We start from the raw sequence: 25733 nt of genomic DNA, 5'->3' as shown, positions 1-25733 counted from the left end.
GATGGATAAGGAGCAGCTGAATGGTCAGCAACAAGGGGTTGCTTTTCTTTTCTTTTCCTACCAGGTCCCTGTTTTCAGCTTTAGTGGTTGGTTACCATAGTGGCTACCCACTCCAGTATTCTTGGGGCTTCCCTGCTGGCTCAAATGGTAAAGAATATGCCTGCAACATGGGCATCACAGGTTCAAACCCTGGGTCGGAAAGATCCCCTGGAGAAGGGAATGGCTACCCATTTCAGTACTCTTGCCTGGGGAACTCCATGAACAGAGGAGCCTGGTAGGCTTGTCCATGGGGTCTCAAAGAGTCTAACATGACTGTGTGGCTAATACAAACCCCAGAGGAATATCACTAGTGAGAAGTGTGCTTGGTTGTGCAAAGAAGGCCTTTGTCTCCTTTCTGTGTTTAAAGTTCTGGTTTGCAGGGTAAGGGTAGGGAAAGCATGGGTGTTCATAGACATGACTCACTTTGAGTTTCACTGAGCATGGCATGTCCACTTCAATGCTATGCTCACGGGCAGGGTGACCACTCTGTGCTAATGAGGTAACCGCTGACAAGAACAAGGGCAGTGGCTCACGCATGTGCTCTGCTGTCCCATCCACTTCACTCACAAAATACAAGTTCAAAAATAAAATTACTGAGAATTTCAAGGGACAGCAGAGCACCGAGTCTAGTGCGGCCCCTTCCAAGGGTGGGGCCTTCTGGGGATAGGGTCTTTGGGAGGTGGGGCTATGTGCAATCGCAAGTATTTCCCACTGTGAATTCTAGGCTGCCTCCTCTCTGTTGCCCCTCCCCAAGGACCTTCAGGCTTTGGAGACTAGAGTCAGAACTAAAGAAATATGTTTTACTGCTTTACTGCTTTGGTGGGTTGGTATTTTTCTAATGTTTTCCTAACGCTTTACTGCTACGGTGGTGTTTTTCCAATACATTGACTCTCTTCACTCAGCGTTTTCAGCACCCTCCCAACCCCCAGGCTTTCTCCTATAATGTGGTGTAAGGCTGGCTTTCTATTGAGTCAAACTGTTTGGTGAATCACCACAAAAGCCTGCCCCTCTTCCATTGTTCAAGAGGGTAGCGCTGCATCTCAAGGTAAATATAAATATATACATATAGCATATTTACATGTTCATTTACATATATACACAGTACTATGGTGGGTGCATGCTCAGTTGTGTCTGACTCTTTGTGACCCCATGGACTGTAACTCACCAGGCTCTCCCGTCCTTGGTATTTTCCAGGCAAGAATACTGGAGCAGGTTGCCATTTCCTCCTCCAGGGGATCTTCCTGACCCAGGGATTGAACCCATGCCTCTTGTGTCTCCTGCATTGGCAGACAGATTCTTTACCACTTTTGCCACCTGGGAAGCCCCATACATATTTCAGCATTTACATATATAAATATAAAATACAAATATTATTTAAAATATGTGTGTGTTCAGTCATGTCTGACTATTTGTGACCTATGGACTGTAACCTGCCAGGCTCCTCTGTTGAAGGGATTTTCCAGGCAAGAATACTGAAATCGGTTGCCATTTCCTCCTCCAGAGGATCTTCCCAACCCAGGGATCGAACCCACATCTCCTGCATCTCCTGAATTGTAGGCAAATTCTTTACCACTTGAGTCATCAGGAAGCTCCATTTAAAATATGATTTTTCCCTCTATTTTGATAAGATGGAATGCACTGCATTCCAGAGATCTTTCTCAACTCCATGATAACAATTTGACATTGTCTTAATTAGTCCTTATACATCCCCACCTTTCAGATGTTACAGTCAAGGTTCAGTGAAGTCCAATCAGTTGCCTAACATGATACACTCAGTGTATGGCCTCTTGCCTCAGTCTAGAAGTGCAGATGGGTGCTTGGGGTGAGTCTCTGGCCAGGGAGACAAAGCCAGAAGATGAAGGCAGGGGAAGTCTTGACTGGTGTTTCTTCTTGGGCCAAACTTAGTGTCCTTAGAAAGAGCCCTGTTGGTCCTGGCTGGTCAGGAGTCTGAGAGCAGAGGTCTCAGCCATGCAGTGTGCAGGCATTCCTTGGAAAAGCTCAAGTTGGTAGGGAGCACTGGCTTCTCCTTCCTGCCAGTGTCCTAGTTGCCCTCCCACCTGATACTGTCACTTGTCACATGTTTGCCCAGTTGTCACTCTTATAACAGTATGTTCAGGAAAGGGCTGAGAAATACATTCAAGCTGCAGAAACACAGCATATGGGCTAACATGTTGATCCATCTTGAGAGCTTTTATTGTGAGAGGCCAAGCGATCTTAGGGCAAATTAATATATTTCAAGAAGCAGCAAAATGACTACAAGAATAACATAAGGACTAGTGATCATTTACTGGTCCAAAAATACTTCTGGGAGTGCTTCTATTAAAAACCTATTTATTTATTTGGCTGTGTAGGGTCTTAGTTGAGGCATGTGGGATCTAGTTTACCAATGAGGGATTGAACCAGGGCCCCCTGCATTGGGATCATGGGGTCTTAGTCACTGGATCACTAAGGTAGGCCCTCTAGTAGTCCTTCTTAACATTCCCTGCCTCTCATCACTCCTCTTGTTGACAGTAAACACTATTCAAGTTTTCTGAAAGAAATACGGATGACACAGTACACTGTGTGTGACCCTAAAGCTTAATTCATTTCTGAACAATGATACTGATGGTTTTGAGGATGGATACTTTCCTGGGCAGAGAAAGGAGCTGAGCAGAACATATGAGGCAGCCCTGGATATAAATAATTGAAGCCAGCAGTCACCCCCTCATGCACAGCCACTGTGGTTTAGATACTGCTGCTTATCCCCAAATGGAAGTGGGGTTCAAGAAGGGGACAGTCAAAAAACTTAGTTTGGCCTGGAATTGGATGGTCTGAGTTCTAATTCTGATTCCATCGTGGATAGACTACTTGTATGGCTGTGGAAAATCACCTCTCTGAGCATTAGCTGTGTCTTCCATAGTTATAATCTTTTTACAAGAAATTTTAAGAACTATTCTCTTGGAAACTTTCAAATATACAACATAGTATTATTAACTATTGTCGCCATGCTGTACATCACCTCTCCAGAACGTATTTACTTTATAAATGGAGGTTAGTGTCATTTGACCACCTTCCATCTTTACCTGTTTCACCCACTCCCAACTCCCTGCCTCTGTTCTCTGTCTCTATAAATTCAGGTGCTACTGTTTTTGTTTTTTTTTTTGCTTTTTTTGTTTGTTGCTTGTTTTTTTAGGATTCCACATATAAGTGAGATCATACAGTATTTGTCTTTCCCAGTATGACTTATTTCAGTTAGGACTGTGCCTTTGGGATCCATTCATGTTGTTGCAAATGGTAAGATTTCCTTCTTTTTATGGTTGAATAATATTCCATTGTATATATTCAATATGTCTTTTTTGATATAACAAAAATTATTTTGTGACTCAAAGAAACACTCTGTACTGATATTTTGTAAGAAAAATAGAAATAATGTGCTACTTTAAATATTCCTGAACATCTAAAGAATGCCTGCCTTATTTTGTGTTAATAAACTGGAATGTACATTAAAGGGTAAACTATTATTTTTTTAATAAAAAATGAAAATGGTGACCTCACAGGATTTGTCCTGAGGATTAAATTAGATCCTCAGGCAAACCCCTTAGCACAGTTCCTGGCTTACAGAAGGCACACATCAGAGTTGATTATCATTTTTATGGACCTCCATTTTCTTTAGCTTTCTAAAAGAACCAAAGTTATCTCTGAAAAATATCAATGGCTTTGGATGCTATGGGAAAGTGATATCTGTGTTGACCTAATTAGAATGAAGTGAAAAATCCTTCTTGTGTAAAACTTGTTGAAAATCTAAATTCTGTTAGTTCTTCTGCTTTAGCAATTAGAAGAAATGTTAAAGTATTTTTGATAATTGAATCATTCACTGTAACCAAGGGCATTATTAATTTTGACATTAATGCTTACAAAAGATTAGTGCAAATGCAGATAGAGAAGTAATGGGAAGTTGCAGAAAATTCAAAGGGGCCCCTGACAAGAGTGTTTCCCCTTGTAATTCTCTTCTCTTTCTCCTACAATTAGAAGGTACTTGACATTCTACTTAGTTTCAGGTCCGCTGAGTGGTTTTCCAGGTGCCTGGCCTTTTACAGACAGCCTTGTAAGAGCCATCCTCTGATCCTTCTCACTGTAAGAAGCCTGAGGGACAGAGGTGCTTTAACACCAAGTCTACGACAACATCAGTTCAGTTCAGTCTTTCAGTCGTGTCCGACTCTTTGCGACCCCAAAGACTGCAGCATGCCAGGCCTCTCTGTCCATCATCAACTCCTGGAGTTTACTCAAATTCATGTCCATGGAGTCGGTGATGCCATCCAACCATCGCAACTTCTGTCGTCCCCTTCTCCCCCCACCTTCAATCTTTCCCAGCATCAGGGTCTTTTCCAATGAGTCAGCTCTTCACATCAGGTGGCCAAAGTATTGGAGTTTCAGCTTCAACATCAGTCCTTCCAATGAACACGTAGGATTGATCTCCTTTAGGATGGACTGGTTTGATCTCCTTGCAGTCCAAGGGACTCACAAGAGTCTTCTCCAACACCACAGTTCAGAAGCATCAATTCTTCAGCACTCAGTTTTCTTTATAATCCAACTCTCACATCCATACGTGACTACTGGAAAAACCATAGCCTTGACTAGACAGACCTTTGTTGGCAAAGTAATGTCTCTGCTTTTTAATATGCTGTCTAGGTTGGTCATAGATTTTCTTTCAAGGAGCAAGCGCATCTTTTAATTTCATGGGTAGTCACCATCTTCAGTGATTTTGGAGCCCCCCAAAATAAAGTCTTTCACTGTTTCCCCATATATTTCCCATGAAGTGATGGGACCAGATGCCATGATTTAGTTTTCTGAATGTTGAGCTTTAAGTCAACTTTTTCACTATCCTCTTTCATTTTCATCAAGAGGCTCTTTAGTTCTTCTTCACTTTCTGCCATAAGGGTGGTGTCATTTGTATATCTGAGGTTATTGATATTTCTCCCAGAAATCTTGATTCCAGGCACTGGAGCGGCAGAGTGGTGGCTGCCTGGTGCTGGAGCGGCCAGTGGCAAAGAGGAGATATGCCACGTCCAAGGTCAGAGAAACCCCAATAAGAAGGTAGGCGCTGGGTGAGGGCATCATAGGGCAGACAGCATGAAACCACAATCACAGAAAAGTAACCAATCTAATCACATGGACCACAGCCTTGTCTAACTCAATGAAACTAAGAGCCATGCCGTGTAGGGCCACCCAAGACGGACGGGTAATGGTGGAGAGTTCTGACAAAATGAGGTCCACTGGAGAAGGGAATGGCAAATCACTTCAGTATCCTTGCCTTGAGAACCCCTTGAACAGTATGAAAAGGCAAAAAGATAGGACACTGAAAGATGAACTCCCCAGGTCGGTAGGTGCCCAATATGCTACTGGAGATCAGTGGACAGTAACTCCAGAAAGAATGAAGAGACAGAGCAAAAGCAAAAACAACACTCAGTTGTGGATGTGACTGGTGATGGAAGCAAGGTCCGATGCTGTAAAGAGCAATATGGCATAGGAACCTGGAATGTTAGGTCCATGAATCAAGGCAAATTGGAAGTGGTCAAACAGGAGATGGCAAGAGTGAATGTTGACATTTTAGGAATCAGCAAACTAAAATGGACTGGAGTGGGTGAATTTAACTCAGATGACCATTATATCTACTACTGTGGGCAAGAATCCCTTAGGAGAAATGGAGTAGCCATTATAGTCAACAAAAGGGTCTGAAATGCAGTACTTGGATCCAATCTCAAAAATCACAGAATGATCTCTGTTCATTTCCAAGGCAAATCATTCAATATCACAGTAATCCAAGTCTACAAAAAAGTATCACTTCAATAATCCAGACAGAATCTGACCCCCAAATTCCAATTTACACTTTGAGTTGCATCAGTGCCAGCTATAGGTTTGTGAATTTAGCAACACTGAGAAGGTCCGCTCTCTTGCAAGGATCATCGTTCCCTCTTTCTCAGCATATCTGAGTTTCTACTACTAAGTGATCTATTATCTTGTGTTAAACACCAACCTCTCACTACAGTTTCTCCTCTAAAAGCAAATGAATTTTAGGCACGGTCTTCATATCAGATCTCTTTCTTTGGTAGAACAGGTGTGTGTGTTTGGGGGGGTGGGGTGGGGTGTTGGATGTGCTAAGAGGGAAAATGTCACCAAGGGAGAAGGGAAAGGACACTAGACAATAGCACAAAACTGTGGAATGGGCTTCGGACTCAACCCTGACTTCATAAGTGACACTATTTTCTAAGAACATGAAAAGTTAATGAGAGAGTTAATTCCTAGGCAGATTGATAAGAAGTCCAGGGTCTCCAAGGAGGAAAAAGAGGTCTGGGGCTCTTGAAGTGGAGATAAGGGTCTGGAATTCACAAGAAGGAGAAAAGGACAAAAATTTTTTTTTTTCTCTACATTCATTGCTGCTAAGTCACTTCAGTCGTGTCCAACTCTGTGTTACCCCAGAGACGGCAGCCCACCAGGCTCCCCCGTCCCTGGGATTCTCCAGGCAAGAACACTGGAGTGGGTTGCCATTTCCTTCTCTAATGCATGAAAGTGAAAAGTGAAAGTGAAGTCACTCAGTCGTGTCCGACTCTTCGAGACCCCATGGACTGCAGCCTACCCGGCTCCTCCGTCCATGGGATTTGCCAGGCAAGAGTACTGGAGTGGGGTGCCATCGCATTCCTTAATCTTAGTCAATTACACAACTCAGTTTAAACTCTGTACTAAGGATTATACAACAACAATGTATCCTGCTTGAGGACAGTTTCCTCTTCCTGAAAATCTCTGGCTAATCCTATTATCTTAAATGTAAATTGTGGGAGTGGGTCTAGTAAGATCTTTACAACCTCCAGACATTCTTTTGATTCATTGCAATAACTACTTAAAAGGTATATAACTCCAATGCTAACACTAACAGGGGGGTACTCTTTCTGTTCTCTTCTGATGTCTATGTCAGAAGCTTTCTCTATCCTTTTATACTTTAATAAAACTTGATTACACAAAAGCTCTGAGAGATCAAGCCCTGTCTCTGGCCCCAGATTGAATTCTTCTCCTCCGGAAGCCAAGAATCCTAATGAAATGTTCAGCAACAACCTTTCACTAACTTCCAGTTTTTTTGTTTTTGTTTTTTCCTTTATTCTAAATGTCTCATGTGTTCATTTGATGAAAAAATTTATTTCAAATAAAAGGGAGGTTGAAATACTAATCAGAGTTGTTTGTGATCCTTTGCAGGGATTTAGCTGCCTTGAATTACTTTGTGGAAATATTAATTATCTAAACCACTTAGAAGAGAAAAAAATTTCTATAATTAAAAAGCCATTTAATTCCTTTTTAATGTCCTTTAATCTTTCTCCAAATTCTCACTTGATAGATTCCAGGTCTATCATTAAAATCATTCTCTTGTGCTGTCACCCTTCACTGTACACACCTTGCAAAATCCCACCTGGGTAAAACCCAATAGTTGTTTGACCCCGTGTCTCTCCTTGGCAGCTGAACATAGCTGGAGAAAAATACAACCATGCTAGCAGGTTTCATGTTAAATTCTCTACCACAAATCCAAGTGTATTTCTCTAGTTGACTGAGTCCCCACTCTTCTGGAGAACTGTTTCACATCTCTTTCCTCAAACCCCTCACCCAGGGATCCTTACCTCTGGCCACACCTTTGAATCACCTGGAAGATGATAAAATGCACCAGTATCCATACCCCACCTCTAGAGATTCTAATTGTGTAGAACAGGGAACCTGGATATGAACGTGCTTTTAAAAATCTCCAGGTGACTCTCATGTACAGTCAGGATTGAGGATCAAGCTAATCACCCTTCTGATGACTGCACTGAGAAAACTGAATCAGTAAAGAAAAAACAGCCACAGATTCCCACCAAATCTACTTGCATGGGGCCTTTACTCCACTTCATTCTGAACTAAGGCCAACACCTCTGCTTCTTCATTCCAGCCCGTCACCATTCAAGCCAACTAGGGCCTTGTTTGTCATCACTCCCTCTCTCACCAGCATCTCTCTTGTATTCTTTCTGCTGAATCATGCCCACCACTATTCAAACATCTCTTGATTTTAAGAAATCTCTTCTCCAGTCCCCAAAAGCCACCTCGGTCACTTACCTTTTCTCTGCAGTAAAATTCCTCCTCAAAATTGGTCTTTTCTCAATACACAAATTTCTTTTCCCATTTTCTAAAATCCACTCCAATCACAGTTTCACCCTCCCCCTCTCCACCCCTCCATTGTCAAACCCAGTGGTTAATTCTCAGCCTTCATCTTACTAGATCTCTCAGCAGCATTTGGTCATTATTTCTTCTTTGGAATACATGTTTACCCTCTAAAACTTTGCTGTGTCTCCGTTTTCTGAATTCTCAGTCTCCTTTGATGGTTTCTTCTCATTTCCCTCGTGTCTAAATATGAGTGTGCTCTCAGACTTTCTAATCCTTGGGTGATCTCATCCATCTACCATCTACCTGCTGATGATGCCAACATTTACCTCCAATCCAGACCTGATCCTTGAACTCGATTCTTCTCTTAAACTGCCTACTTTCCAGATCCACTTAGATATGTTAAATCCAACATGTTCACAACCAAGTTCTTATTTTTTTTTCTCTAATCCTAGTGCTCTTGCAGTAGCTCAAGCAAAAAACTATGGAATCATTCTTGACCCATCTTTTTCTTTTTTTTAATATAAATTTATTTATTTTAATGGGAGGTTAATTACTTTACAATATTGTATTGGTTTTGCCATACATCAACATGAATCCGCCACAGGTATACACGTGTTCCCCATCCCGACCCCCTCTCCCTCCTCCCTCCCCATACCATCCCTCTGGGTCATCCCAGTGCACCAGCCCCAAGCAACCAGTATCATGCATCGAACTTGGACTGGTGATTCATTTCATATATGATATTATACATGTTTCAATGCCATTCTCCCAAATCATCCCACCCTCTCCCTCTCCCACAGAGTCCAAAAGACTGTTCTATACGTCGGTGTCTCTTTTGCTGTCTCACATACAGGGTTATCTTTTTCACTGTCCACTTTTGACTCTTCTGTAAAAGCTGTGGGTTCTACCTCTAAAATATATTCTCAACCTGATCAGTTCTCATCACCTCCATCACTACCATTCTGGTCCGAACACCCCTTTCTACTGGTCTTTAGGGTTCCACCTTTGCTTTGCTCCTGTTTATTTCCCACTCGGCAGCTAGAGTGATCTATCTAAAACACAAGTCAGATCTTGTTATTTCTCTGCTTTCAGCTCTCCAGTGGCTCCCCACTTCACTCAAAATAAAATCCAGTCTTACAAGATTTAACAGCCAACTTCCTCTCCGATTTCATCTCCTACACTCTGCCTCAGCTGCACCAGCCTCCTTAGTGTTAATTGAGTATAGTTAGTGTGTACCCACCTTGGGGGTTTGCACTTGTATCCTCTTCCTGCATGCACTGGACTTGCTCTTAAGGATCTGCCCAATGTCTTCTTATCAGAGCAATGTCCTCTGACCATACACACACACACACCCCACCACACACACACACCAATTCCACCACAATCATCACAATCACCATAATGACTGTCCATCTACTACCCTTTATCAACAAGTGATATATTACATGTTTATTTGTTTCTCTTCTCCCCTTCTATTTGAATGTACAAACTTTTTGGCCAACCCAATGTGTCTGTGGCGGGGGGTGGGGGCAGTGGTTAGTCTCTCAGTCATGTCTGAGTCTTTGAGACGCCATGGACTGTAGCCCACTAGGCTTCTCTGTTCATGGAATTTTCCAGGCAAGAATACTGGAGTATGTGTGTTAGTTGCTCAGTTGTGTCTGACTCTGTAACCACATGGATTGTAGCCCACCAGGCTCCTCTGTCCGTGGAATTCTCCAGGCCAGAATACTGGAGTGAGTAGCCTTTCCCTTCTCCAGGGGATCTTCCCAACCCAGGGATTGAACCCAGGTCTCCCGCATTGCAGGCAGATTCTTTACCAGCTGAGCTACAAGGGAAGTCCCTAGCAAGATGAAGTTTTAGGAAAATGCTAATCCATTATTTTACCATATTTTTATGTGTTCATTAGAGTGATACGTGATAAAAATATGTATCTGTGTTTAGATTTGATAATCTAAACAATTGTCAACTCTTTTTTTCCAATATGTTTAAATTTAAATTATTAGAGAAAAGGAAACATTGTATCATAGTTTAAATGGTAGTATTTTTTCTTTTGTAGAGATACATACAACAAAATTGTACTATGCCATGAAAGGAGAAATACAGCTATTAGCCCCAGGTACCTTAAAGTATAAACCCCTGGTTTAACAAATCAAATCCTAAGGAATCTACTACACAAATGAATTGCTTTTGCAATTTGGAGCTCACTGAGAAGACTATAAACCAAAAGCTCAATATTAACCTAAAATTACTTAATTATATTATGAAGCTATATTACTTGGAAGATGTTTTCAAATGACTCCAAATTAAAAGATCTTAGTGTAATGTTGGTTTTGTAATTATCCTCACAAATACATTAATTATAAAAGTGAATGATGTGGAATCATCATGGTAGCATCAACTAGGAAGTTGCCAGGTAGATGGGGAAGCTTTTTTGCCTTTTATTTTCCAGTTGTTTTCCTCCATTTCCTCTCTTCCCTCCACAATGAGAAGCAGCCACCTGTCTTAAAAGGTTGGAATATTTATACTTTTCTTGGTCTTTACTTAACTGGGTTAAACAATGTAACATGCTAAACAGTGATTCTAAACTGGAGTAGTCCTCTAATTTTTATTTGACAAGCTTTGGGGTAACAGTTTGATTTCCCAGTCTTTTGTGACCATGTAATCCTCTTCCATTGTCATGTGCTGTGTGAGCTACAAGCACTTTGAGCCTAGGAAGCACAAAGGCTCCTTGGGATTAGCACCATACAAATGCAGATTAAGGACAGTAGAAGACTGTGTCCATGCTTGTAACTGTCATTGCTCAGTTTTGTGCTTCCTATGGGCAGCAAAGCAATTTATTGTTTTAAAAACACACAAGTTACCTTAGCTGCTGACTTTTTCATTGGCTACCTGAAGAAGAGAAGAAACTCTTTCCTATAGAGTATGCCTCTCTGGATCCCATTCAATTATTTTTAACTGTGCTGTGCTTAGTCGCTCAGTTGTGTCTGACTTCTTGTGACCCCCATGGACTGTAGCCCACCAGGTTCCGCTGTCCATAGGGATTCTCCAGGCAAGAGCACTGGAGTGGGTTGTCATGCCCTCCTCAAGGGGATCTTCCCAACCCAGGGATCGAACCCAGGTCTCCCACATTGCAGGCAGATTCTTAACTGTCTGAGCCACCAGAGAAGCCCTGAAGAAGAGAAGAAACTCTTCCCTATAGAATCCAACTCTCTGGATCTCATTCTATTATTTTTAACAGATAACATGAAATCTTGCAGGAGTCTTAGACAATTTCTAATTTCAGAATTTGCACGTGAAGTATGGAGTCTTATTTTGCTCCCTGCACCTTCAATCTATGTTTCACATGACCCTTTGTGGTAAGCATGAGAAACTGTACATACCCTCTTCAAACGTTTTGGCTGGTTGGCACAGTACATAGATATGCTGGAAATTATTTCTTTTCTGTGGCATAATTCTTCTAAGGAAATTGAAAGAATCAATCATGTAGCAAACAATGTGATGTGAATCCCTTCCTTTTTAATATATTGTCTTTTGGTGATTATCATGAATTTCTGCCTATACAGTGGCTCTGGCTTGGGAAGAGGAATCTTGGGGACTGGGATGAGAGGTCAAGAATGGAATTGCCTGCCTGTTGGTGGCAGAATGGTCCCCACATTTTCATTCTTTATGCATTCTTATAAATAGCAACATGCCTTTCCATTTTGTATAATTATTTAGTTAATACCCAGTTGGGTTTGTAAGCCCTGACATTGCCATGGGTTTATTTTATTTCAGAGCAATAGTGACTTTATGGACCAATTACCATCAATGTGACTTATTGCACTATTTGTGGGAGGCAGAGGGGAGCAAGAAAACAAGACAGAATGATCATGTGTACCACTATCAACAGGATGACAGCCACACACTCCTGCCCAAGGAAAAGGGGCAGTTGGAATCTTTCTGTTCTATTTATCAAAGCACTTATGTCCAGGTGATTGTGCTACATTTTAACAGATGATTGTGTTTCAAATGTGTGAGTGAAGGAGACACTGAAATAGTGTTGTTAGAATAATCAATATGTTGGTTATTTTTATTTAAAAGATGTCAAATGTGAAGAACGATGACGAATGACTGTCTACCTAACTCCAGATGCTGCCACTCTCAAATTACAGGGATGTTAAAAGGAGACTGAGTGAGCATCTGACCTCAGAAATGGACCGGTGAGGCTGGCTCCTAATTGGAACAAGGTTCCCTGAAGCCAGACAGCCCTGTATTTATAAGAGCAAGTGGCGCAGCCCACCGTGACCCATGGGTAGCAGCCAGGAAACTGTGACTCTTCGCCTACCTGGAGCGTTTCCGTAGCGCCTGATTCAGAACCAATGGGACGGACAGCTCCCTGGCGCCCGCCTCAAGGCGCGGACTGCGGAAGGGAACCAGAGCGCGGAGGGTCTGCGCACCGTCAGCAGGATTGAGCGGCGGAAGAGCACACTGCGTCTCTCTTCCACCTTTTGGTTCCTCCCTTCCCCTCAGAGGGCAGCGAGAGGCCTGTGGTGGCTGTCCCGGGAGGCGAGTCCCTACAAGCGAGGGGACCGGCCGTAGCCGCAGCCGTCCTCCCCCCGGACTCACCGCCTCTGTCCGCTAGCAGTGCTAGATCGCAACACCGCGCCCAGCCTCGGCGGGGCGGACGGGTGGGCGTCCCTGGCGCAAGACCCGCCCAGCCCCTCCCGCCCCGTCCGGGCCTGGCTCCCGATTGGCAGGCAGGCTAGAAGTGCGAGGAGGCGGGGCCCGCCTCTGTCGGCTCGCGCCCGGGAAGGTCGGCAGGGGAGCGCAGGGTGCCGCTGGGAGGGCGCGCGGGTACGCGGCGGGCGCCTAGGAGACGCAGCGGCGGTTGGAGCGGTGGCGCTTGGTCCGGGCCGCAACCCCTGCCTCCCGCCGCGGCCCGCAGTCCGCGGCGCCCGAGCTCCGAGGCGTTTTCCCGGGCGCTGGGCCCGCGGCGGCCAAGACGGCGGGCCGGCCGGGCGCGGGGCGGCGGGCACTGTGCTGCGGGCTGCGGTGGTGGGGGACGGCGGGCCGCGGCGCGGGCCCCGGGCCCGGCGCGTGCGGCTGGGAGGCGCTGTGGGGGGCTGGCGCGCGGGCGGCGGCCGGGGCCATGGCCGAGAGCGGCGGGGCCGCGCGGAGGAGGGCGCCGGCGCTGCTCGAGGCGGCCCGCGCGCGCTACGAGAGCCTGCACATCTCGGACGACGTGTTTGGCGAATCGGGCCCTGACAGCGGCGGGAATCCCTTCTACAGCACGTCGGCCGCCTCGCGCTCCTCCTCGGCTGCCTCCTCGGACGACGAACCCGAGCGCCCCGGCTCCGCGCGGGGCCCCGGCTCCCCGGCGCCTGGCGCCCCCGCCGCGCAGGAGTCGGAGGAGGACGAGGCTGGCGCGGGCTGGAGCTCCACACTGCGGGACCGCCCGCCCCCGCGCTTCGAAGACACTGGCGGTAAGGCGCGGCCCGGGGGAGGCCAGGCTGCCCCGGCGCGAGAATTCCAGATGCTCCGCCCGCCGGCTTGCGGGTGGCAGCTGTGCGTTTCAGGAAACACACGAGGCTGCAGGAGCAGGGCTCTAAAGTGCGAGCGAGGCTGCGTGCGGGGGCTCCGCCGACTCTTCGTGGGTGGACAGGAAGAGGCGAGGCCGCGGCAGCACTTTGCGGCTGGCGAGGACGTGGGTTGGGGGGTGCTTCCCTCACTTGCTAGAAGGTGTCCCCGCGTCCTGCAACGGAAGCCAATCACACCTGTAGGGTCTCTCCTTAGGGGTGAGTTAGACTTTACTAGTTGAAGGAATACTGGAAACCTGACGTGTCTTGGGACTGGGGGAGTCATTTTGTATTGGCTGGCTCCAGAGCAAGCTTACCCAGATGCTAGGTGTGGGGCAGGTAGCCGATGGAGCGAAGCTGAAAGGTTACCAGTGGCGTCTTCACTGGACTTTAGTTTTCTTCAGTTAATCAGAGAAACTTTCCGTGTCTTGCCATTCAGGATCTCTTGTGAAAAACAGGGAGGAGTGAAATGATCAGTTTAGCAGCGTTAAGGCACTTGCTTCAACAGAAGGAGCTTTCACGTGTTTCCTGCTTATTGCTATGGTCATAGACCAGCTGGAGAAGGTCGGAGAAAGGCTGGCAGCTCTGCTGCCTGAGATCCTCTTTGCTGCCTCCTTTTGGGGAGTTGGTTTTAAAATATCTCCACTTTCCCTTCAGAAGCTCAGCAGCCTCTGTCCTCTCTGGGAGGTGGAGGCCCGCCGTTCCCACTTGTCCTCTGATGCTTTTGTTCTTGCTCTGCGGCCTTCTTGGTCTTCTGTGGCAGTCCCTTGTTTCTGCACACTATTTTTATGGATGGACTTTGCAGCTTGTAATGTTGATGACCAGGGAGTGGCTGCAGTGGGCTTGATGCTGGGCGTTATGCAACTTTTCCTGCCGCTTTCCCTGATGATTGTTCAACCAGTGGGGAACACAGCACACAGGAGGACAGGCTCGAGGGACTCCCGGCTGGTCCTGAACTGGGTGGGATAAGGCATCACGCTGCAGCCTGCTGGTAGGGCTGGCTGGCTTCTCAGCAGGGAGGTCTGCAAACCTTAAGCAGGCTGGCTGCAGTGTGAATTTACTAAGCTACAGCTGGGCTTCCAGAGTCCAAGTTAGCTATACAGTGTTTGGGGTGGGTCAGTTTAAAAGCATCTTCTTATCTGGGCTTTGATTAAGAGTTTGGGAGTTTTCAGTCACATCACTCTGTATAATCCTTTTCCACCCCTATATTTTCCAAAGTGTCATACCTTCTTCCAGCCCCAGACAACTGATTTCCTGTTGGCTCTTAAGAATTGTACCTGCCCAGAGCCCTGATTTGACAGGCCATATGCTGTAATGTCTGTGATCCAGTTTTTGATCTCAGAACACCTGAGATGTATGTCTGCTTGAGTGGATTATAGCGTTCTGTATTGGGGAAAATAGGGAAGTTAAGTTAAGCCTGGTTATGAATAAGATTTGTGAGGGCTGGTTTGAGAAGGTTGACATTTTTAAAGCAATATTATGTTTTTTAGTGATAGTGATAGTGAAGTAGTTCAGTCATGTCTGACTCTTTGCCAACCAAGCTCCTCCGTCCATGGGATTTTCCAGGCAAGAATACTGGAGTGGGTTCTTAGTAACCTATAAATGGGAGAAATTCTGCAGCAGAGCAATTTACCACTGCAGCAGTTAAACGGTCATGAAGAGCAGTTGGTGTTAGGTTTAAATTCTGCTTCCTTCAGATGTCTACTGAGTTCACACCTAGATCTGAGAATCGCAGTCAAGCACTTTAACCAGACATTAGTGGTTATTTGCGGAGAAGGCGATGGCACCCCACTCCAGCACTCTTGCCTGGAAAATCCCATGGACAGAGGAGCCTGGTAGGCTGCAGTCCATGGGGTCACTAGGAGTCAGACACGACTGAGTGACTTCACTTTCACTTTTCACTTTCATGCATTGGAGAAGGAAATGGCAACCCACTCCAGTATTCTTGCCTGGAGAATCCTGGGGACCGGGGAGCCTGGTCTATGGGGTCACACAGAGTCGGACACGACTGAAGTGACTTAGCAGCAGCAGCAGCAGTGGTTATTTGATGCTATTTATACCTAGTTTTGTTTTCCTATTTTGTGTAGGAGCGCAGCTCTATTTCAGAATTTTCTTTCTTTTTGCAGCACTTCTCCCTGAGGGAAATTTGGGTGGTGGTAGAGGGATGAGGTTGATGGTTTATTATGCAAGAATTCAGGTTCCCTAAAACAATGGAAGTGATTTATGGGGGCTGAAAATAGATGCAGAAATATGCTGCTGGTCAGAAAAAATCCCTGTGTCTTAGTGGTATGGAAACAGATGTGTGTTAAGAGGCTTGAGAGCTGCACCCAGGTCACCCTGAGAGCAAAGAGGGTCAACCTGTGAAGTTTACCAAGTCCAATAGATAAGACCCTCCAGCCAGAGTGTGTTCCCCAAGTCCAGGAATGCAAGCTGCATTTCCCTGCATCTTTGGTTCCTAGTTTATTGGTGGGTCTCACTGGGTTGATCTGGTGGGAAGAGGACCAAGCAAGAAGGTGACATTTTGATTTGCAATCAGCGCTCATCAGAGAAAACCCCTAATAGAAATTGCTGTTGTTGCTAGACTCAGATGAGGAAAGCAGAGGATTCTAGACTCATGGAACAGGTTTCCTGCTTGCCTCCTGCTATAAAAACAAACAAACAAAACAATACATGTATGGAAATAGCATATACGCATGTGATTGTCTTAATTGTAAATGTATATCGCTTGTGCTGAGTGTGGTTTCTTCTATCAGAAGGAAATTATGACCGATGTCTGGGGACCCTCTTGATAACCTAGAACCCTTTTCAGAGAGTCCCTGTGTAGGAGAGAGAGACACTGGGCACCATTGTGCTTTTCATCTGCATTCAAAGCTGCCTTTGGCCCCATGGAAGGAGAGCACACAGTAGGGAGACTGAGGTTGCAGAGTGAGGAGGTGGTGGGAGCATTGTGTTGTTAAGGTTGAGACTCCTAACTGCCCTTCAAGCTGTTCTGGTTTCCTCAGCCTCCTCCTCCTGTTTTTTACCCAGTGTATTTAGCTTCCTGGATCAGGCTCCCTAGAAGTGCAGCTGGCACTTATGGGAGGGAAGGTCCTCTCCCTCACACCCCCTTCTCTTCTTTCCCCTCTTCCTGGATCCCTCTGGGATGAGATTTAAATACAAGGACTCCCTCCATTTGCTGCGCTGGCTGGCTGACAGGCTTTTAACCCCTGTGTGGATGGAAGGTCAGCCTGGGAGCAGAAAGTGGTTACTGGGGGCTCAAGCCCCTATCCTTGCAGGGCACCCCTCCCCCAAGACAGTCCCTGTCAAGCTCTCAGCCTCATCTGCCTACTGTGGAAACAACCAACATAGCATGCAGACTCACTCTTTGGAAGCAGCGTGAAATTCAGCTGCTTTGGGGCTCCTGCCCTTTCTGAGCAGTCTGGTTATTTGTTCTCTCTGACAAGGCAGAGGAACGGGCAGATCCACAGACACTCAAGACCCTTCTGTTCAGCTTTGTGGGTCCTTTGTTGTGGCAGGCTGGGGTCTGAGCTTGCTCTTTCCATAAGAGGTTGGACTTCACAGGAGTTTTCTTCCCATGTACCATGTCAGCCACCATCAGTCATCATTCAGTGGGGAGGTATGACCTTGAGAAGCTAGGGAGGAACATATTGCCTTGAAAATCAACACTGTGAAATGTCTTATCTCTTGAGTTTGTTGTTGGTTTATTTGGTTTAGAATCTTTTTGACTAACAAGGAAGAGAAGCATCTTTTTCTTAAAACCAGAATTAAACCAATACCTTCTACTGTAAAGGAATTTGTGAGCTAAGATCCTGGACCCCTCTCTCCGGTGTCAGGTAAGCATCTGCTCCCACCTTTAGCTCTGTAGCTCCAGGAGGAGCTCAGATCATGGTAAGCTGTGAGATAAATCACATGCAATCCTACCTAATACTGAAGGGTGTTCCCAGTCACAGAATTCAGAGAAGGGAGCTTTGTGGGAGAGATGTTTTGCTCTTTTTCCAGGAGTCTTTTCCTGTGATGGGAAAACTTGAGCTCACGATGAGGATAATAACACACAGTGTGCATCTATAACTCGCTTTATCATGCAGTATTGCACTGAAGAATCTTCACAGGTACTCTGTGTGGGAGAAGTTCTCTTCTGCACTTTTCAGAGAAAGAGGTTGGTCTTTTCTGCCAGAGTCTTGGGGGTAATAAGATTACCTTGGCTAAGTGATCAGCACCATCTAAGTACTCAGACTTGATAATTCAGGAAAGGTAGTGAGTTGTTTTGTTTTTAATCTAGACTTTTTTCCAGTAAAAAAAAATTTTTATTTTCATGTTTATGCATGGATGTACTAGTTACTTTTTTGGAAGCATATATAGTTCTAGGAGGCTTAATGCAGGTATGGATTTGTGTAACCAGTCCCACCATTGAGGAATGAATCAGAAGAGCTAGGATTTTATCTCACTTCTAATTTAACCCCTGCGCCCCTGAGCCATTGTCAAGGGAGGTCAGAGCTCCTCTGCATGGAGCAGGGCTTTGGACACACCAGCCCCTGGGAGTGTAATGTGGTCTACTAAGTCTTAAAGTCTAAAACTCACCCTTATTTTTTTTTTTTTTTTTAAGGGCGTGTGCGCCCCGAAGAACGCGCCCTCGGCCATGGTGCCTCGAGGGGTCTGGAAGCAAGCGCAGGAGCCGGTCGGGGCTTCTCGCCGGAGTCACCCTTATTTTTAAAGAGCTGTGATTGTGTATTTTTTTCTTATTATATGTAATATATGTTCATTTTAGGAAGAAACGAAAAAAAATGATAAAACTTAAAAATCCCATAATCTCCTATTACTCAGAGATAATCACAGTTATCACTTTGAATGTATCCTTCATATATCTTAAGTTATGTGTTATTGGGTGACCTGCTTTTTAATTCTAAGTAATATATTGTAAACATTTTCCATTTAAATTATAAAATGTGTTTTTTAAAGAATCTGTTCCCTTTGGGTGGGTATTGGGCTCATTGCCCCTCTCCCTTGTGTTTACAAATATTCATTTGTACTTTTTATGCTGTGATAAATACTCTTGAAGTTTAAGTTTGTATGCACACTTTTAATATATTCCTCAGCATAAAATGATCAAAACCGAATTGAATGAGGATTTTTGTACATTTTAACTTTTTTTTTTAATATTTGTGAAACAGCTTTCTGGAAATGCACCTATTTAGACTCTGGTCAGCAGTGTACCAGGAAGTCTGTTAGAAAGTTTGGCTTCTAAGGCAGCAAATCAGTGTGTAATTCCTGCTGGCAGTGTGGTCCTGAGTGAGTGTTCCCTGTGATAAAGCTCACTGAGGTGTGATACACACAGCACGAGTCATGCGCAGCACGACCGTACAGCCCCCCAGGCCCAGGGAAAGAGAATCCCTCCGAGCCTTTCCAGCCAGTACCTCTCTGCCCCAGGGGTAGCCATGTTCTGATTTCTGTCACCATCAATTACTTTTGCCTGTTGTTTTGGTCTGGGTTCTTAGTTCATCATTATATCTGAGATGTATGTAACAATCTATTTTTATTTTGCTGTGTAGCATTCCATTGTATAAATACTACAGTTTGTTATCCATCATCAGTGGACTTTTGGACTGTTCCCAGTTTGGGACTTTTATGAAGACAGCTGCCACCGGGCTTCTTGTGCTTGTTTGTGATGGGCATATACATGGTTTCCCTGGGGTGTACGTACCTAGGAGTAGGATTGCTGAGTCATAGAGTAGACGCATGTTTCGGCCTCAGCACTGTGGACACTGGGCTGGGGGTCCCTTTGTTGCAGAGGCTGTCCTGTGCATTGAGTATGCTCAGCAGTACTCCTGGCCTCTGCACACCTTCCTCTAGTCATGACAGATAAACATACCACCATGCACTGTCTGTGTCCAGTGGGGAACACAGTCATCTGCAGTTGAGAACCACTGCTGTAGTAGATACTGCCAGATGGTTTCCAGTTTACACACCCACCAGCAGTGTATGAAATGTGCCATGTATTAATCCAGCAGGCATATTGAACCCTGCTGGGATAAAACGGTAAGTAAGGCATGTCTCCTGGGGTCCAGTAAGAGAGACAAAGTGAAGAAAATGAGATAAGAGTCTGTGATCAAGGTAAACACGGATTTAGATGGGATTCTAGAGGTGCCTCACCTAATCCAGCTGGGCTGGGGAAGAGGAGGTGCCTCTGGCAGAGGTGACCCCTGAGCTGCATCCTAAAGAATAAAAATGAATCAGGTGAAAAGGAAGGAAAAAGGCATCTTGAACAAGGGAACAACTTGGGCACAGGCTGGGTGGGGTGGGTAGAAGGTGAGCCATCTTTGCCTGAGGGCAGCCCCATTCTCCCTTCAGCTGAGCAGCCTTGGTGACAATGTCTTGAAATTTGATGTTTGTAATTGTTACCACTGCAAGTAGCTGTAGCTAGAATCTGAATACTAAGTTCCGGCATAGATGCTGGGTCCTGTAGGGAGTGGAATTTAGCAGGTTTAGCAAGAAATAAGTGCTCAGAGAGGGCGGAATCCGTGGAGAAGCACTGGGGTCTTTTTAAGAAAGGAAGAGGGAATATGACAACCAAAGTTAACGTGGTAAAACCTTTATTGGTAAGGGAAGTATAGTATTAGCTTCCAATGAGGGGGAAGATGCCATGCTATAAGAACAGTAGAAAACCTAAAATTTCATGTCATGTAAAGGGACATGCTGCCTAGACTGGCACATGGTATAAAGAACTTTCTTCTGCTTGTATGTGAATTCCAAGAAGAATTATTACAGAACTGTGAGTATCTGGCCATACTTTTTTCAATTTATTAAATGCCTAGAAGGCAATGGCACCCCACTCCAGTACTAATGCCCGGAAAATCCCATGGATGGAGGAGCCTGGTAGGTTTCAGTCCATGGGGTCGCTAAGAATCGGACACGACTGAGCGGCTTCACTTTCACTTTCCACTTTCATGCATTGGAGAAGGAAATGGCAACCCACTCTAGTGTTCTTGCCTGGAGAATCCCATGGACGGAGAAGCCTGGTAGGCTGCAGTCCATGGTGTCACACAGAGTTGGACACGAGTGAAGCAACTTAGTAGTAGTAGTAGTAAGTATTAGTGTATATTTAATTAATTTATTAAAACAATTAGAAAAAAAATCCTTTTACTTCTCATATCTTTGCCACTGCTTCCAGCTTAGAACTGAGACATCCCTCATTGGTCTGGACGTTGGATCCTCTGTCAGCTGGGGTTCCCAGATTCCAGTCTTGTTGATGCCCTGCCCCCTGCCTCCCTCTCTCTTTCTTCCCATTGTCTTTGGAAGAAGAGGGATCTTTACAAACCTGAGCTTATCCACTCTCTTCTCTGCTTAAAACTTTTCAGTGGCTTCAACCTTCAAGTCAAAGGTAGTCCCCACGTCCTGCACAGGGCCTCCTGGCCGCCTTCCTTTTCCACATGCCTTTGGACCTTGTCCTGCAACACTCTCCAGCCACTCAATCTGCTCATCTTGGAGCCTTTGTGCCTGCCTGACTCTCACCTAGAATGTTCTTCCCCTCAATACTTGAATAGCAACCCTTGCTTGCTGGTCTGGTCTTGGTTCAAATGTCACTGCCTCCAAAAATCTAAAATTACCTTCTTCCCTAAGGTGCCTTTTAGTATCCGTTTAAGCTAATTTTTCTCCCAGGTCTGAGATGTTGGATGTTTTGGTCACAGTAGTTCCTCAAGTTTTGTTGGATGAACAAAAGAATAGATGGATGCAGAAGTAGATTTTTTTAAATGGCGTGGAAATTGGTATCAGTGAATAAATGTTTACAAGGACCTGTGTGTTTTTTAACATCCAAATTGCGGAAGTGTGGATAGGGTGACTCACAGGAAGTGGATTTCTTCCCAGAAAGGCACCAAAGCAAGTCTGGAGTGTGTTTTACAGGGATTTCCATCCAGGATGGAAGACTGGGGCACTCTCCAACCCTTGGGCTTCTACACCCTGTCCACTTCCTAATTAACCTTTAAGCCAGGACTCTGTTAGAAATTTGTGGGGGAGCCAGCTGCTCGTGCTCCATTAATTTTTTAACAAATGCTTGTGTATCACTTCCTATGTGTCAGATAGTGTCCTGAGCACTTTCTAGCCTATGTAATCCTCAAAACAACAATGTGAGGTTAGTACTATTATTTTTCCTATCTTTAATTTAAGGAAACTGAGTCACAGAGAGGTTAAGTGACATAGGGTGGACTGGTCCTTTTGATTAGGGTATAAGCAAGCATCATGTGCACCATGATTTATGCCAATCAGATCAACTAATTAAAAATAAGTCTCTTGTAGGAGGCTCTGAGTTGAAGGTCATTGTCATTCTCCAAATCTGTTTCACCTGTTGACTTTTATCCCAGGCATTGGCTGCACTTAATTTCCCAGCCCCTCTGCAGTGAGAGGGGCGGCTGCCTGGGTTCTGGGCAATGGTAGATGAGACAAAGTGTGGACCCCACTCTCAGGCCTGGTCAGGAGGGAGGCTCCTCTGGGCCTCCCTCTACTATCACCATCATCATCATCATCTTCATTATTATCATCATCATCGTCTTCTTTATCACCACCATCATCACTATACCCACAGAAAACTGTGATGATTTCTTTTGCCCTGCAGGGTAGAACAAAGAGTGACTGTTCCCCAACTTTGTGCAGGGAGCTAGAAATTGAAGACCAGGACTCTGGACTGGGGAGTGGGTTGGAAAGGGAAGCTGGGAGGTGACCTGTGGTGTGTCAGAGATACTGGGGCCACCAGGTGAAAGAACCTTGTGTCTGAATCACCATTTGGAGCAAAGCCACCCATGAATCAGTCATATCTGCTGTGGACTACATTTATGAAGAAATGACCTTCTCTCTTGTTTGCTCCATCATGGGTTTGGCAGGGGCTGGGGGAGTGGGTGGTTACAGCAGCCAGCAGAATCCTATTTGCACAGATGCTAAAGGAAAGAGATAGATGGGGAAAAGCTAATTCAAATCAGTAGGGCTCTTGTTGATTGTACAAGGATTCATATGGAGAAATTATGAGAAAAAAACCTAGAGGAAAAAAAATGAGTTCTTTGCATTCTCTCAGTGAAGTTCCCATTGTAACTTTGGAACAGGTGAAATAATGCAGGTAATCTGTCTGCACTGGACATTCTAGACTCAGTTATTAATTGCTTGTTGATGTTTTGAAGCAGTAGGGGGTTGGAAAGAGGCTTGCTGGTCAGCTTCTGGTGGAGAGCGAGCACGCCCAGAGTAAAAGGCCCAGTCTCTGTTGAGTGCTCACCCCGCGATCTTGGGCAGGGGGCCCAGTGAAGCCTAGCACTGAGAATCAGTAAAGACACACGGTTGAGCACGAAGCTGGTGCTACATTCCAGGTAGCCGATTTTCATTCCTTCAAACTACTCTTTCCTATGTGGCCAAAATGGACATGATGGATATTATACTGCTTAGATTTTCAAAACTTTTTAGCAACCAGAAACCTCAGGACAAATCCAGGGGGGCTTCCTTTGAAGCTGGAATGAGAGGCCTCAGAACCTGTCCAGCTGGTCTCCCCGCCCTCCCTGGAAGCCCTGTGTGTGCAGCACCCTGTGAGTGCCCCAGGACCCCTCTTCCGTCAAGGGCCTTCAGCTGGGACCCAGGGTGAATGGAGGGAGACTCCCATAGGCGGGTGACAGACATCAGTGGAGAAGCAGTTACTGCTTTTGTATCTACTGGGCTCCATCCTCTCCGAGATGGTGGTTAGGAAGCCAGTAGGTGGATGCAATATTGATGTTTCAGAAACTCCAAAAGGCTTCTGTGGCAAAGGCAATTAAAAATTTAATGACTTTAGAAGAACTAGAAGAGGAGGAGACCTGTTTTCTCAAGTTTAGAAAATGGACTTATAAAGAGAATATAAGGGATCAGAATAAAGGATGATTTCCTGGAAGAAAAAAATATAAATAAGTGGAATCATTTCAAGAATGGTTAGTGAAGGGCTTGCTTATTTGGGCTCCTTCTACATTTGGGGCACTGGAGAATCCGCATCTTAAATCAGCATCCCTGGGACCCCTGCTGAGTTAGTGAGGTGTGCTGAGTAATGGTTCTGAGGTTCTGTGGTGAGCACACCTTCACTTCAGAATTCACATTAAAAAAAATCTACACCTTCTTCATCTGCCTGTAATGATGCCTACTTCCCTGGCCTCCAGCATTTGAGGTAAATAAAAATGGTTCTTTGGTTTGTTCTTAATACTCGTGTATTTCAACAAAATCACCAATCTGATTTCCTTGGCTAGCTGGGGAACTGGTCCACAATTATGGCATCCGAGGGGACATGCATTCTGAATTCCAGGGGACTCTGGAAAAGTATGAAAGTGAAAGTGTTAGTTGCTCAGTCATGTCTGACTCTGCGACGCCATGTGCTGTAGCCAGCCAGGCTCTTCTGTCAATGGAATTCTCCAGGCAAGAATTCTGGAGTGGGTTGCCATTTCCCTCTCCAGGGGTTCTTCCCGACCCGGGATCGAACCTGAGTCTCCTGCATTGCAGGCAGGTTCTTTACTCTCTGAGCCACCAGGGAAGCCCTGGAAAAGTATACTTAATTGGAAATTGGAGATAACTACAGTGAGAAGTCTTTTATGATTGAAATAGGTGAATTTTAGGTAAATATCACCAAGTGTAAATCCACACTGTATATCTTACATTTACAGACACTTTCATCTTCAGGAACTTTGGCAGAGAAGAAATAGATTTTGAAAAGATGTAAGTACATTCAGGGAGATGGCAGATTACATGAAGAAAGTTGGAGTGGCTGCCAGGGTACACCCCAGACTCCTGAGGGTGGTGTGTGGGATGCTTTGTTTTGTTGGGAGGGAGTGGGGACCTGTCCCAACTTGGCATTCAAAGCACCACCTCCCACAAGGCAGCTCCAGGCACCCAATTATGAGATCCTATCTGGTCTTTGCAGTCAGCAAAGTACTCTCCCTGTTGCCCTGTTGGGCTCCTGAGAGCAGTTCCCGTTGTCCCTGCTGCCAAAGGACCAACCAAAGCCATGTGCCCCTGGGGTGTGCTAACATTCTTTCACTCCAGCAGGTTATTGGCAGCAGGGCTGGAAAATGATTAAGTAAAATTGGCTGGGAATCTAAAGCAGAACAGCCTCCCAAAGAAAAGTTCTTGAGTTCAGATTTCATATCTTCTTTTGAATACACTTAATTCACCTGGCCTGTGATGGGCCAGGCACTGTGTTAGCAGCTGGGGCTTGAGAAGTAGATACAGGAAGCTTGGCGCCCAATGCTGAAGATGGGACATGCTCAAATACTTAGGGCCTGAGTGGTAGGTGCTGTGTTAAGAAGGGTGTCTAGTGAAGGGTGTCTGGTGCTGAGGGAGCAGCCGGGATCAGCACTTCTGCAGAGCTGTAGTAAACGTGACCAGGGAATGGCACCAAGGGAAGCCAGGGGTGGTTTGTTCAGATCCCTGCTCCACAGTGTCTCCCCCAGAGATAGGATCGGGAGTTGGGCAAGAAAGAGTCACTCTGGATAGAAGAGTCATGGCTGTGCCTAAGTTCTGACCTGCAGCCAATACATACTTCCATTAGAGAGTCCAGTTAAAGGTGATATTGACAAGACAGTATCTAAACTTGTTACTGGGAATAAAAAAGGCCAGTGATACTTGTGGAGCTAAAAACAAAAGGAACACTTCTTTCCTTGATAGTTTTACTACTGTACAGTCTTTTAAAAATTATACACATGAACTGTCTAATTTTAACTGTAATCCTGTTTTACCCCCTTTTTAAAGAACTTTTTAGAATTCTAAAATTTTTTTAGAATCACTGCCTGCCTCTGTGCAGTCCATGTTGACAACTTGTTGCTCGTGGGCGTGTGGGTGCTCAGTCGCTTCAGTCGTGACTCTTTGTGACCCTATGGACTGTAGTCTGCCAGGCTCCCCTGTCCACAGGATTTTCCAGGCAAGAATTCTGGAGTGGGTTGCCGTGCAACCCAAGGGGTGGGACCCACATCTCCTGCATTGCAGGGGGTTCTTTAC

At 45.3% G+C, this 25733-nt stretch overlaps 1 protein-coding gene across 1 annotated transcript in view; it reads left to right on the top strand.

Moving 5' to 3' along the window:
• The first annotated feature begins 12999 nt into the window (after nucleotides 1-12999).
• Nucleotides 13000-25733, top strand: part of PGBD5 (piggyBac transposable element derived 5) — a 97959-nt gene continuing 85225 nt past the window's right edge. The window contains exon 1 of the mRNA XM_070364638.1: nucleotides 13000-13658. Coding sequence (XP_070220739.1) covers nucleotides 13325-13658 — 334 coding nt within the window. The 5' untranslated portion in view covers nucleotides 13000-13324. The remainder of the gene's footprint in view (nucleotides 13659-25733) is intronic.

This window comes from Bos mutus, chromosome 28, assembly GCF_027580195.1.
Source record: "Bos mutus isolate GX-2022 chromosome 28, NWIPB_WYAK_1.1, whole genome shotgun sequence".
Classification (NCBI taxonomy): Eukaryota; Metazoa; Chordata; class Mammalia; order Artiodactyla; family Bovidae; genus Bos; species Bos mutus.
The sequence above is the reverse complement of the archived record's forward strand: the minus strand, read 5'-3'. Positions and strand labels throughout refer to the sequence as shown.